At 46.7% G+C, this 15,126-nt stretch overlaps 1 protein-coding gene across 1 annotated transcript in view; it reads left to right on the forward strand.

Annotated features, from left to right (window-relative positions):
- Positions 1 to 15,126, forward strand: part of LOC137626654 (DNA-directed RNA polymerase III subunit RPC5-like) — a 136,946-nt gene that overhangs the window by 98,576 nt on the left and 23,244 nt on the right. Inside the window, exon 8 of the mRNA XM_068357671.1 lies at positions 3,795 to 3,961. Coding sequence (XP_068213772.1) covers positions 3,795 to 3,961 — 167 coding nt within the window. The remainder of the gene's footprint in view (positions 1 to 3,794; positions 3,962 to 15,126) is intronic.

Raw genomic sequence — 15,126 nt, forward strand, 5'->3', positions numbered from 1 at the left:
TTGCTCTCCGGTACCGGATCCCGAGGCAGCTCACATAGACGCGTTTCTGCTGGATTGGACACACATGGATGTTTACGCGTTTCCACTCTAATCACTCCTTTTTGGCTATCAAGGGTCTGGTTCCCAGAGATCCTGGAGTGGTTAGTGGACGTGCCGAGAAGCCTCCCGTTAAGAGCAGATCTTCTCAGACAGCCCCATTTGGCAAGAAATCACCAAAACCTCCGAGCTCTACGTCTGACTGCCTTCAGACTATCGAAAGACTCACAAGATTTAGAGGCTTTTTGAAGGAGGCAGCCAAGGCTATTGCAAGAGCAAGAAGAACCTCTACCATTAGAGTATATCAGTCCAAGTGGAAGGTTTTCAGAGAATGGTGTAGAGCTAACTCGGTTTCTTCATCCAATACCTCTATAGCACAGATTGTCAACTTCCTTTTAGATCTGAGGAATAAGCGTAACTTCTCGGTCCCAACGATTAAAGGATACAGAAGTATGCTGGCAACAGTTTTCAGACATAGAAATCTGGATCTCTCCAACAATAAAGATTTACAGGATCTACTTAGGTCTTTTGAAACATCTAAGAGATGTCATCAAGTATCACCAGCTTGGAACTTGGATGTGGTACTTAGATTTCTTATGAGTGGCAGGTTCGAGCCTCTGCACTCGGCTACTTTTAAAGATATGACTCTGAAGGCCCTGTTCTTGGTGAGCTTGGCAACGGCTTAGAGAGTAAGTGAGCTCCATGCTTTCAGCCAGAACATTGGATTTAGAAACGGAAAAGCAATATGTTCTTTGCAGCAGGGTTTTCTGGCCAAGAATGAACTTCCTTCTCGACCATGGCCAAAATCTTTTGATACTTCCAATCTTTATGACTTAGTGGGCGATGAGTTAGAGAAAGTGCTCTGTCCCGTTAGAGCTTTAAGGATATATTTAGAAAGAACAAAGAGCTTGAGAGGCAACTCGGAGGCGCTTTGGTGTGCTGTCAAGAAGCCCTCGCAGCCTATGTCGAAAAATGCGCTTTCCTTTTTTATGAGGCTTTTAATTAGAGAAGCTCATTCACAGTGTAATGAGGCAGATCTTAGACTGCTCAAGGTGAAGGCTCACGAAGTAAGAGCAGTGGCTTTTAAACAGAATCGTTCTCTGCAAAGAATAATGGATGTGACTTTTTGGAGAAGTAAATCTGTATTCGCATCTCATTATTTAAAACATGTGCAGACTCTTTATTAGGACTGCTATACTTTGGGTCCATTCGTTGCTGCGAATGCGGTAGTAGGTGAAGGATCTACCACTACCTTCCCCTAATCCCTAGTACCCTTTTTCTTTCTCTTGGAACTTTGTTGTCTTTAAGGTTGTATGTGTAGACTGGTAGACAGTCTTCTGCAATCTATTGATTTGGTTAGGTGGTCATGTTGTTCCTGGAGAGCGCCCGGAACAAGGGTATTAGTTGAGGTCCTGTCATGTTAGAGGTTATGGCACCGTTTGACAGCTCCTAGAGATCTTCAGCCCCCTGGGTGGACCGCTGGATCTTTTAAGGATAACAGACAGAATAAGGCAGAGAACCATTGCAGTGTGTTTCCTTATCAGGTACGAACCGCTTATTTTAGTTGTATGTAACTATTAAGTGAATTTTCAATCAAATTGCTGTCTCAGACCCGCCACCAAGGGTGTCAATCAGCCATTCTTATATAACCAGCGGGTAAGTTTTATGTTTAAAAATGATATTTTCATAATAAAATAAATTTTTGAACATACAGTACTTACCCGCTGGTTATATAAGTTATAATCCCACCCTCCTACCCTCTAGAGACCTAGAGGCAAGAGAAATCTGATGAAGTGGGGGTAGTTCTACCTGTAGTCCACCAGGGCACTAGTGTACACCTGACATACCTGCGTTAGCCGCGAGTTTTGAATTAGTTCTGCCGAGGCGTCAGGAACGCTAGCCATTCTTATATAACCAGCGGGTAAGTATGTTCAAAAATTTATTTTATTATGAAAATATCATTTTATGGATAAATATTATAGACTTATAGATGAATATTTTTAACCCCTATTTAATTATAGATTTATAGATAAATATTCTTAACCTCTATTTAATTATAGATTTATAGATAAATATTCTTAACCTCTATTTAATTATAGATTTATCGATAAATATTCTTAACCTCAATTTAGATTTATAGATAAATATTCTTAACCTCTATAGAAAACTGAGAAATGTAGGGAGGTTAGGTGCTCCTCACCTCCCAGCACATATACTGTATTCCGATGATTATTATTACTAGCCAAGCTACAACCCTAGTTGGAAAAGCAAGATGCTATAAACCCAAGGGTTCCAACAGGGAAAATTAGCTCAGTTAGGAAAGGAAATAAAGAAATAAATGAACTTCAAGAGAAGTAATGAATAATTAAAAAATATTCCAAGAACAGTAACAACATTAAAATAGATCTTTCATATATAAAATATAAGAACATCAAATAAGCAAGAAAAAGAGAAATAACATAGAATAGTGTACCTCATGGAAAACAATTCTTCCCCCAAGACAGTGGAAGACCATGGTACAGAGGCTATAGCACTACCCAAGACTAGATAACAATGGTTTGATTTTGGATTCCTCCTAGTTTGTTGGTTTATATAAAAGGACAGCAGATTTTCATGTTCAAAATGTGCATAGGGAACATATAAATAATTTTTTAATGCAAAAATTCACTTTACGTCAGATCTCCTTGGGTTTTACTGTATTGGTAAGTAAAAATATCCCTTTCTGGGTCCACAAGTCCTGTACTGATCTATGCAGCAGAAGACTGGCACTGACAAAAAATGAATGATTTTGATAAGATGCAAACTTGGATCATGATTGTAATATTATTATTATTATCATTACTTGCTAATCTACAACCCTAGTTGGAAAAGCAGGGTGCTATAAGCCCAGGAGCCCCAACAGGGAAAATAGCCCTGTGAGGAAAGGAAACAAAAAAAAATAGAATATTAAGAATAGTAACATTAAAATATATATTTCCGATGTAAACTCTAAAAATTTAACAAAACAAGAAGAGAAATTAGGTAGAACAGTGCGCCCGAGTGTACCCACAAGCAAGAGAACTCTAACCCAAGACAGTGGAAGATCATGGTACAGAGGCTATGGTACTACCCTGGACTTGAGAACAATGGTTTAATTTTGTAGTGTCCTCCTAGAAGAGACACTTAACATAGCTGAAGAGTCTCTTCTACCCTTACCAAGAGGAGAGTAGCCACTGAACAATTACAGTGCAGTAACCCCTTGGGTGAAGAATTGTTTGGTAATTTCAGTGTTGTCAGGTGTATGAGGACAAAGGAGAATATGTAGAGAATAGGCCAGACTTTTCAGTGTATGCGTAGGCAAAGGGAAACTGGACCGTAACCAGAGAGAAGGATCCAATGTACTACTGTCTGGCCAATCAAAAGACCCCATAACTAGCGGTAGTATCTCAATGGGTGGCTGGTGCCCTGGCTAGCCTACTGCCTAATAATGTGTTGACCAGAAGCAAAGATGGTTTTAACATGTGATGCAAAGCAATAAGGAAGAAATGTAAATTGGAAGTGACATTACAAATGAAACCGGTCGGAAGGAATAGGAAATCTTGGAAAGAGGTGTCACTTGGAGATCCAACCTTGTTGGAAATTCAGAAAGACAGATTAGGTGATAGAGGATAATGAAGAAAAGATACGTAATGATAATAGTTACGTAGGTTTTGATGTTTCATAGCTTAAATCTCTTTTATCTGTGATATATTGTAATAAATATTGACTTTTCTTTACAGTTATACATGTTCACAAAGAATACGGTCTTGCGGCGATCCGAAGTGACCGAGACCATAAGACTACCGGGTAACGACATTAAGGAAATTCTGTCGGGCGTTTCGGCATATTGTCCAGCAAGGTCTGTCTGGGAATTCTTGCTCCCAACTGACACAGCTTTTGTGAAGAAGTAAGTCCTCATTTCATAGTTGTTCCGTAACCGAAATACAAACCACGCTATTTACATAGGGTATTGCTTTTGGCGTAGCTGAAATGGCAAGCCATTAGATTTTTAACGAGGGTTAACTACCCCTGCGCTAGTTAGCAGGGGTAGGGGAGGGGTAGCTAGCTACCCCTCCCCCCTCACACACTGGTGAACTGATTCACTTCGCTTATGGCTCGGACGATGAACGGATGTCTCTGTTCCCATCCTCGCATGGCAGCCATTTATTGTTTTGTCTTTACTTAATTACTTACTTTCTTTACTCATGTATAGATGTAAACATATTTTTATGTTTATGTATATATTTGAGTATAGAAATCAGTAAGTTTCCTTTTCAGTGTTCGTGCTGTGTGTGTGTGTGTACGATATCACTGTGTGGCCGCCGGCAGTCAGGCCACTACGATGTATTTTCATGGGCCGCAATATCTTCCTTGGTCCTTCGGTCACCTCCTTCCACGGGCGCCGTGGAGAGTCGTCATCGCTGGACTTATTATTCTGTTCTCCTCTTTTCCTACGGGGAAGGTGGGGTTCAGCGTAGGATCGCGAGAGTGTAGTTTGACTACGGTCTCTCTCTCTCTCTCTCTGGAGGTCGTTCACCTTTTACTACTTTTTCTACGATAGCTCCTCCTTTCGGGTGGAGTTGCTACGCAGTACTTTTTATCTTAATTATTTTTTCATTGTTAAAGCTAATTGTATTTGTTAACTTTTCAGCTTTTTAGAACGTTTCCCTTCGGGTGTTTCGTTCTTACTTTTAATGAACATTCCTTTATGAATTGCATTTTTATAACTGTTATAATTCAGTTTTGGTTACAGTTCTCGCCCTTCCCCCTTCCCCCTTCCCGTGAGTGTAGGTGGGGTTGGGGCTCTTGCCTGTCATGTAATTCTTGTGTTCTTTTCCATCGAGTTTCCTCTTCGGAGTCTTCCCGGGGGAATGAATGTTAACTAATTATTTTTTATTTTCACAGTTAACGATCTGTTTTCCGTTTGCCTAATGTGACAACGAAGCAGAGCTGTCTTGTTGGGACTCGGGGAGTCGGCTGTTGCTGCCTTCTCTATAAGACTTCGTCAGGGGCGTGTCTCTTTCTGGTAGTTCTCCCGAGGCACCCGACAACTCTTCAGTTCATGTTAGAGCTCTCAGGAGGTTCGCCTCCTTGGGTGGGTAACTTCCCTTCCGAGGGAGGTTACCTGCCCAGGTTTGAGTTTCTTTCCCTTTCGGGGGAAACTTCTCTTACCTTTAATAATTATATGTTCCTGGTCCTCCGGCGGTTTTGCTCTTGGTGCTGAGCGACTGCTTTTGTAACCTTGCTCAAGGGGCTGAGCGGTTACCTCTCGGACCATAGTTTTTGTGCGACTATGCTCTTGGTGCTGAGCGGTCTCACCTGCAGCTACGCTCAAGGGGCTGAGCAGCTGCAGGAGCGCCTCTTCGGAGGTTGGCTCCTAGGTCACTGGCTGACCCTTCGGCCCTTGGGCCCCATCTTCAGTCTCTTCTACGAAGTTTTCCTCTCTCGTTCGCGAGAGAGGACACTCATAGAGACTCCTCTTCGGAGGACTCCTGCTGCTGTTGTTGCTGAAGGCTCAGTCCCCTTCGGGGGACATCTGAGCCCTACAGTCTCTCCTGCGAGTGTTTCTTCCCCGGGGGGGAAGTTCACCACAGAGACTCCTCTTTGGAGGTCTCCTTCTGCTGTTGTTGCTGAGGGCTCAGTCTCCTTCGGGGGCAGCTGATGCCACGGTCTCTCCTGCGAGTGCTTCTCCCCCTTGGGGGAGTTCACTACAGAGACTCCTCTTCGGAGGTCTGATGATGGTGCTCCTGCCTGTGGTCGTCTTCATCTTCACCCTCCCCGCATAGGATCCTCCTGCCAGACCTTTTCCTGGACGCAGATGCGCTGTGGGCGCCAACGTACCTCGTTTCCTACGAGCACCGGTCCCTGCGGGGCTAAGGGCTTACTCCACATTGTGGGTAAGTCACTTAAGTGCCAGGTTTTACCTGCGCGCCCACGTTTTCCTGCGCACTCGCCCGCAGTAGCGCTCTTGCGCTCTCCTGCTGTGTTCCAGACTTCTCTCCTGCGATCTCCTGTAGCTGAGTCTCGCCGTAGATCTCCTGATCGCCAGCGCTCACCTGCGCCTCGGAGTCCTTCTGTGCGCCAGCCCTCTTCAGCTTGCCAGCGCACTTCTGGATGCCCTTTCCTGCTACGCACCTTGGGCGCTAACGGTCTCCTGTACGCCCACGATCACCTGCGCGCCAGCACACATCTGCGCTCCCTTTTTCTAATGTGCGCAACGCGCGGCAACGTTCGCCCTCGCGCCCACGATCTTTGGATCTAGGCACAGGCAAGGAGATTGTTCCTTCTTTTTACACCCTCGTTTGCCTTCTCGCCAGCGCACATCTGCTTGCCCTTTTCCTGATGTGCGCAAGGCACACCAGCGTTCTCCACGAGCTTCCAGATGTGGGTGGAAGCGAAAGTCTTGATTCCTTCACCACCTCGCTGACGATCTTCTGTGCTCTAGATTTGACCGAGTCTCTGAGCGCCCGCGCGCCCATGAGAAGTCTTCTGTACTCGCCCACGAGCGTTAGCTATTATGCGCAACCTCACCATCTAGTTCTGCCCCTCGCTGATATCTTCCGGCCGCGCAACCGCGCTCCATCGATCTCCTAGCGATCGCGCGTGATTCTTCGCCTGACCGCTAGCATTTTCAACGCGCCCACGCTTCAGTCCGCCGTACGTGGCCACGTGTTGGCTCTCCTGTACGCGATCGGTCGCTACGCACCATCGCTCGCCAACGCGCCATCTCCCGCAATGAACCATCGCTCGCCAATCGCGCCATTGCTCACTTATGCGTTTTTCGGTCTTCCGACCGCGCCCGCGCGCCCACACGTTCTCACGCGCATGCGCACACATGTTCGCCCGCGCGCGAACCAACGATTGTACCATCGCGTGAGCGCCAAGGGTTATTTCGACCGCGATTCCCGTCGGGTTTTCGCAACACGGACAACCTGGGGAGTATTTCTGGAGCGCGTACTTTCAGATCATCATAGTCACGATCCTCACCTCGTAAGCGCAGAGCATGACATGTACAAACCATGAAGAATCTTCAGAAGAGTCTGGGTAACATTCTTCTCCCTCTTCAGGCAGGCCCCATCATCCCTCTCCTCAGGATCGCCCGATTCTCTTCCCTCCAACGGTGGCTGCTGACACTGCCTCTGTCAGTTGTCAACAGCGGGAATACTTCGAGATCATGGGGTAGCCTGATTTAGCTCTTCCTCTCCACCATTCCGTGCAACGGACCTTCCAGGGTTTTTTCTCTCGAGAAACACTCCGCCGGGCAGGTGACATTTTCATCTTCTGAAATCTTGAACCAGGAGGAAGCCGCGAAGGGTGCCAGGCAGGCCACCTCGTTGCTGATCGTCGAGCTTAAGTCTCTGACCATCCGGTCGCGACCCGAGGTTTTATACAAGGAAGCTCCGGGAAGGTTATGGAACTTTCCTCCTCTCGGACACGTGCACCTTTCGTTTCCCGACACCAAGTGTCGAACTTGGGGACAAACTCGATGTTGAAGCATTGAAATGCAGTGACCGAGAGGTTTTCTCTCGTTGGTCCCTACCGTGGATTTCGGCAACCCAGACTCTCTTCCATCCTTAGAAGGGGCTTGTTTCAGCCCAAGAACAAGGAACGAGCAACTGAGAGGTGGGGAGAATCGTATCACGATTCGCTCCTCCAAGGCGCTTATATCCAGTCCCTACAAGCCTCCAGCGCCTCAACTTCTACAGCCTCGTTCAGCCTAGGACATCAGAACTAGCACGGGAAGCTAGACAAAGTGTCTATGCAGCCTCCCCCCTCCTGTCGGGGACGAAGGGCGAGGAGCCCTCTTGGGAGGGCAATGATCTTAGAGGGGGCAGCCTAGGCCGCAAACGCTAGGATTGGCAACCCCTACCTGCATCCCCCAGTGGGGGGGATGCCTGGATTTGCACCTTCAAGTGGCAGCAACTCGGGGCCGATTCCTGAACGATCTCCATGATCAGCCAGGGGTTTCGTGTCCCGTTTCGTAGCTTCTCTTCCTCCCCTGTCAGCGAATCCGGTGTCGCTGAGCCCCTATGCCATGGGATCGGCAAAGGGGCTAGCCCCTCGGGCAGAGGGCGAGACCATGCTCTAGAAGGATGCTCTCCAAGGTTGTCGGCGGCTCTCCCCAAGGTTCTTCAAACGACTCTTTCTTGTAAGAAGCGCCTGAAGGCTGGCGACCCGCCATCGTCCTCTTAGCCCTGAACATCGGTCAGTATGATACAACAGTTTCGATCAGACTTGTAGGGAAACCACAAGACTTCACGTGCATACTGGATCCGAGAGACAGGTACTTCCAGATCCCAATCCATCTGTCTTTACAGGAAGTACTTGGAATTCAGCCTAGGCAACAGATATACCAGTTCAAGGTGCGGTGCTTCGATCTTTCCTCAGCCCCGCAGGCATTCACCAGGAAGTTCATCCCGAACCCTCATGTCCACACAGGAGCGGCATCCGCCTCCTTCGCTTTCTGGATGACTGGTTACCCGGGTGGTTTCGGTATCGACCCCCCTTCGACGCCGAGAAAAAGCCTCTGGGACTTTGCCAAGATCTAAGGATCATGCTAAATCTCGAGAAGTTTTCTCTGTTTCCATCGCAACAACTGGTATATCTAGGCTTAATTTTAGTCTCCAATCTCCGTTAAGCCTTCCCTTCAGATGACAGGATAGCAAGGCGGAGGAGAGTAGGAGAACCTTTCCTCAGGCGAGGAGAGTCTCCAGCCCTTTTCTGGTTACGCCTCCTAGGTCACCTTCCTCCTTGACCCCTCTAGTCCCTAACACTCGCCTCGGAATGAGTCTCCTGCTTTGGCGACTCAAGTCCCGGTGGAATCAAGACCACGATTCCCCAGACATTCTGGTCCTATGGGACCTGCCAAACGAGGGATCCTGCAGTGGTGGTTGACCTACGAAGCCTTTGCTAGAGAGTGGATCTTCTCGTCCCTCCTCCGCATTTGATGCTGTCCTCGGACGTGTCAAAAAAAAAGGGGGGGGCACGTTCTGAACCAAAGGATCTCAAGCCTATGGCCAGAGCTAGAAGGTTACCTCCACATCAATTGGCTAGGGATGAAGGCCATATTCTGGCCGTCAACAGTCCCAACAGGCTCCGGTGAGTCACTCCATGAGCGACAACACCACGGTAGTTCCTTTTCATCAAGCGGGGAGGTACTTTTTCATAACAGTCTTCCCATCCTACAGTAGAGATACTGAGATGAGCCGAAGTCCACTCAATTCCACTATCGGCTCGCTTCATTCCGGACAAGGAATGTGCTCTCCGACAGTCGGAACAGGGCATCGCAGATAGAGAATACCGAGTGGTCTTTGGAACCCCCAGTAGCCAGCAAGCTCGGACCTTGTGGTCCTGTTCGCGACGACCTTGAATTTCAAGCTGTCGCTGTACTTCTCCCCAGCCCCAGACCCCAAGGCACCCTGCCGAGATGTCTTCCCACATCAGTGGGACAACATCGACGTCTACACCTGGCCACCGTTGGGTCTGTGGGGAAAGGGGGCTCAACAAGACCAAACTTTCGGTCAACCTGTCGATGACTCTGATAGCTCCGCTACGGCATCAGGCAGAGTGGTTTCCGAACCTTCTGCTTACCTTGATGGAACTCCCGAGAGAGTTTTCCCCACGACAAGAGCTATAGCAACCACACCACTACATCTACCACAAGCCGTAACTCCGCTTCGGCTCCATGCCTGGAGTCCATCCAGCATCTCCTCACTGAGAGAGGCGTTCCGCCATAGGTCGCGGAGCGGATGTCTTGACACCTGCGAAGTCATCCGCAGGGGTCCACCAGGCGAGGTGTAGAGTCTTCTGTGGTTGGTGTCGTGGGAGAGGTATCTCTCCCCTCGATGCCACTATTCCAGCGTTAGCGGAGTTATTGTCCATCTGCGGGAGGAATTGCGCCTTTTGCTCTCGGCTGTAAAGCCTATCGCTCAGCCTCAAGCCTGGCCTTCAGGCTCTAAGGTTAGACAATTCCTCCTCGCTGGATCTTTCTTCGCTCATACGAAGCTACGAACTTAACTGCACCCAGTCGGAAGTGAGACCTCCTCCATGGTACATGGCTCGGGTTCTTAGGGACCTTAAGGCTTCTCCCTGTGAACCATTACGCTAGTCATCTGACAGGCACCTGACTTAGAAGACGGTGCTCCGGCTCACTCTGGCTTTGGCCAAGCGTATCAGCGTACTTCATGGTCTCTCGTACGATTTCGCCCACTCAAGATCTTGGAGTCCCAAACCTTCGGTTTGACTCCTACAGGATTTCGAGTCTCCGTTCTGTAACAGATGACCCAGGCCTTCTCCTACTATGCCCAGCAAGGAGTCATAGGTGTTATCTTGAAGAACAGCTGCAATTCGTCCTCACGTGCATCCCTGTTTGGGAGCACAGGAAGGACGAAGAGGAGGGTCACCAAGAATACCTTTGCAGCCTGGATTCTAGGACCATCCATCTCGCCCTGAATCCAGACCCTCCTCCGTCATGTAGCCTTAGAGCACACGATGTCAGAGGCATCGCAACGTCTCTAAGAAGACTACTCTGTGACGCAGGTGCTACAAACTGGAGTCTAGAAGCGTCGGACGACCTTCACAGCCCACTACCTGCAGGACGTGACCCACAGGAGCCTCGATACGTTTTTCTATTGGCCTGTGGTGGCTACACAACAGATGGTCTAACCTCAGGTTCCTTAATGGACAAGTAGCAGAAGGTTGGGGGCATTGTTACCCAGTGTCAGACTGCATGATTGAAAGAGGTATGTCTGGCTCTGGCCCTTACTACTTTCTTCATCCTCCCCTCTACTATTTTACATATACCAAGGCATTTCCCCCCATTTTTTCCCCTGTGGCCACGGGGGCATAAAAACAATTAGAATAGGGGCAACGTATCCCTACGTGTCGTAAGAGGCGACTAAAAGGGACGAGACGAGCGGCTGGGAACCCCCTCTCCTGTATTATAATCCTGTGAGACATCAAAGAGGTGGAGCTGGGGGGAGAGTGACTGCTCCCCACACTCTAGTTTTGGGGTGTTTGAATGTGCGTGGATGTAGTACGATAGAGAGTAAAAGATGTGAGATTGGAAGTATGTTTAGGAATAGAAGGATGGATATCTTGGCTTTGTGTGAGACAAAGATAAAAGGGATAGGTGAAGTGATGTTTGGTGAATTGTTCTTAGTTACCTTATTTTTGTCTGGGCTGTGACACCCTAGCAGTACCAGCCAAACTCGGCTGAATCCCTTGTCAGGATGGGAGAACCGGAGGGGAAAGATCCCCATTTGTTCATTTTTTTGATGTGGCTACCCCCCAAAATTTGGGGGAAGTGCCTTGGAAAAATAGATAAATTGATTTATCTTTTATAGTTTATGAAGTTTATCCTCTTTTTTTTCTTTTTTTCAAACAAGGCTGATTTCTCTATGGCCTTGTAACAATCCATCTGCTTTTTTAACCAGTTGCAGCTTGGCTTGTAATGATAGTACATACATACATATACCAAGGAACTTCCTCCAATTTTGGGGGGTAGCCAACATCAAACAAATGAAACAAAAAAGGGGACCTCTCCTCTCTACGTTCCTCCCAGCCTGACAAGAGACTCAACCGAGTTCAGCTGGTACTGCTAGTAATACAGTAATATAAATTACTTTGCACCTGTAATTTCACACAGATGGTGAAGCAGGTATGAGCTTTTTTCCAGGCAGATATATTAAAATATTGACCAAATGGGAGCTGGTAGAAATTGCTAAAAACAACTGCTAGTGATCTTTATCAAGGGAATCTTATAGCTACAAGATAGCCAAAGTTTAGGTTGTAAGCTTAGGGGTTTTTTTGTCACTGAATATTGCCATCTTTGATGTAGACTTAACAGTTCCTTCTTTGCTTTAACCTGATGGCTCTGTCACTCGCTACCCAAAGGAATAGGCAATCCTTTACACTGAGTAATAAAAAAATCAACCTGCCCCATTCCTTTTTTGTTGAAGCTAAGCTAAGCTAACTAGTCAACCTTTTTGGGCCTTTAAAATTAAAGCACATTTACTGGACCTTAATACTAATGGTGGTGAAGACCTAAATGTACATGACATGGAAATGATGAATGGAGAGGTATTGAATTCAAAGCTCAAGATGGAGACGACTGGCGAAACCTAACCGAGTCCCTTTGCGTCAATAGACGTAGAATGTGATGATGATGATGATGATGGATGATGACTGGACCTTGATACTAATGGTGGCGAAGACCTCGATATATTTTTCCTTCGGTCTTTTTATAAAGACAACCAAGTTCTTAGCTCCTAAGTTGTCTAGATTTTTAAGTTAGCACTTCAAAGTTATTTTGCACATGTTGGTAAATTATTAATGTTATTCCATTAGGAAAATGTATTTGTGGTTGCTCTAGCTCTGCTAATTACTGCCTAATTTCAATAGCTCCCATATTGTTTAAAATTTATGAAAGTCTTTTGACAAAATGTTTAAATAGGTTTGCGAAAGGCAATCATCTGTTCCATAGTTTGATTTTCACATAAGCTTTGGAGAATGTGATGACCTTCTTACAATTTCCAATGCGGTGCAGAAATCCCTTCATTGTAGTCAGGAAGTTTGTATGCTTGGCTTTTATTTTAATGCTTCCTTTAACCTTGTTAATCATGAGGCCCTTGTTTTCAAACCCAAACCGTTGGTAGTGGGTGTGTCTTTTCTTGGCATCATTATTGATTTTCAAAAATAATGGCAGAGTATTTTTTAAGGTTACCATACTAATTATTAGAATGTAATATATGATGTTCCTCAGGATTGTGTTCTAAGCTCGTTACTTTTCATTCTATATACACGATATGTTGACTGGCCTAGAAAACAAGATTGTTACATATTCATATGCAGCTAATACTACTTTGCATCAATTCCATTTGAATATGGTTGCTGAATCACTTAAAGAGATCTAACTGAAATCAGTTCATGGTGCAAATCATGGGCGATGAAGGTAAAGCCTAACAAAACTTAAAGTAGGATTGTATGTAGGTAGAGGACAGTGGCTCCTCAACAATGAGATCTTTACATTGACAATGTCTCTTTAACTATACACAATTCATTCAAGATTCTATGTGTGATTCTTGATAGCAAATTTACTCTGGAGAAACATCCAGTTTTTTCCTTTTTCAATTTCACAAACAATTGGCTTATTGAGAAAAAGTTTTTTGGTGATCAATCCATTATAAATGAATATTTTGCCTTGCGTATCCTTCTTCTATCTGGTCTCCAGCTGTCGAATCCCATCTCAATTTCTTGGATAGAAACTTATGTCTAATAAATTCCTTATTCTTCATTAGGATATTAGTCTCTGGCACCATCATTCAGTTATTTCTATATGGATATTGCACAAATGTTTTCCCAATTCGTAATATTAGGTATGAAGTTAATTCCAAAAGTCTTATCTTCTACATCATGAGGCTCAATACCACACCACATACTAGAAGTTTGTTCCGTAACTGACATACAAACCACGCTATTTAATAGGGGTTATTACTTTCGGCGTACCTGAAATGACGAGCCATTAAAATTTTAACGAGGGTTTACTACCCCACTGCTAGTTAGGAGCGGTAGCCTGCTTACCCCCCCCCCCCTCACACACACACCTGTGCTTGAGCTCACTTTACTTTTGGCTCGGAGCGAGTACGGTTGTTGCCTCTCTCTCTCCTCGCCTATTTTGGACTGCCATTAATTTTTGTCTTTTTACTTACTTTTTCTTATTCTTGTAATATATAAATAAACATTCTTTATGTTTATGTATATATTTGTGTATAGAAATGTAGTAAGTTTTCTTTTCAGTGTTGTGCTGTGTTCCCTCCAGAGGGAGTGTCTGACAGCACAGCCGTCAGCCGGCAGCCCTGGTTTGGGGCTCTAATCAGAGCGGAAGCACAGGCTTTCAAGCCTGTTCTCTCTGAGTTGGGCCACAAATCCTTGGCTGCATCTACTCCCCTGAAGAGGAAAAGATGAGTTTCGGACGCGGTAACTTCTCCGAGGACGAAGCTGTCTCCTCGTAAGTCTTCGAGGCAGGCACCCTCCCCCCTCAGACTTTTCTCCCTCCCCTCTGTACGAGGATTTCCCGTCCTCAGGAGAGTCACATCATTGAGGGAAACCCCACCTCGCGCGGTAAAGTCTTCTCGAATAAGGGTGGAGAAAAGCCTGCCTCTGTCGTTGTTGGAGTCCTGCATCCCTCCCATGAGGGAGTAAAAGGACTCCAAGACAATACCGGGAGGCCCCTACCACCGAAATCTACAGGCTCAGACATTCTTCCGTTATGGGAACGAACCTGTTCGAGCCTAAGGACATGGAGCAGGCTGCTGAGAGGTGGAGGAAGTCACGAAGACTCCCTCCTACATAGGGCTTTGACATTCAAGCCCTATAAACCTCCAGCACCCCAGCAGCCACGTCCCACCAAGACAACGGCAGCGAAGACAGTGGTGTCTAAGCCCTTTCCGGTCAAGGACAAGAAAGGCAAGAAGTCCTCCAGGGGAGGGAAGAATCCTAGAGGGATCAGCCGAGGCCGCAAACGCTAGGATTGGCAGTACCCTGGCATGTCTGCCTGTGGGGGGATGCCTACAAGGTTGCCCAGACAGGTGGCAGCAACTCGGGGCAGATTCCTGGACGATTTCCGTAATCAGTCAGGGATATCGCGTCCCGTTCACAACATCTCTACCTCCCCTGAGGACGAATTCGGTATCATTTAGCTCCCTTGCCATGGGATCAGCAAGGGGGCAGGCCCTTAGGGCAGAGGTCCAGATTAAAGCAAACTCCGTTCAGCATGGAGACCGCAAACACGGTCAATCTTGCAGGGAACCCGCAAGACTTCATGTGTATACTGGATCTGAAGGACATGTACTTCCAGATCCCAGTCCATCCGTCTTCAAGGAAGTACTTAGGATTCAGCCTAGGGGTACCAGTTCAAGGTGCTGTGTTTCGGTCTCTCCACAGCACCACAGGGTTTCACCAGAAGTGTTCACCCTAATATCATCGTGGGCACACAGGATCGGCATCCGTCTCCTCCGTTAACTGGATGACTGACTGATCCTAGCAGACTCGGAGTCATCCCTTCTTCGACAC

This window comes from Palaemon carinicauda, chromosome 34, assembly GCF_036898095.1.
Source record: "Palaemon carinicauda isolate YSFRI2023 chromosome 34, ASM3689809v2, whole genome shotgun sequence".
Taxonomy (NCBI): Eukaryota; Metazoa; Arthropoda; class Malacostraca; order Decapoda; family Palaemonidae; genus Palaemon; species Palaemon carinicauda.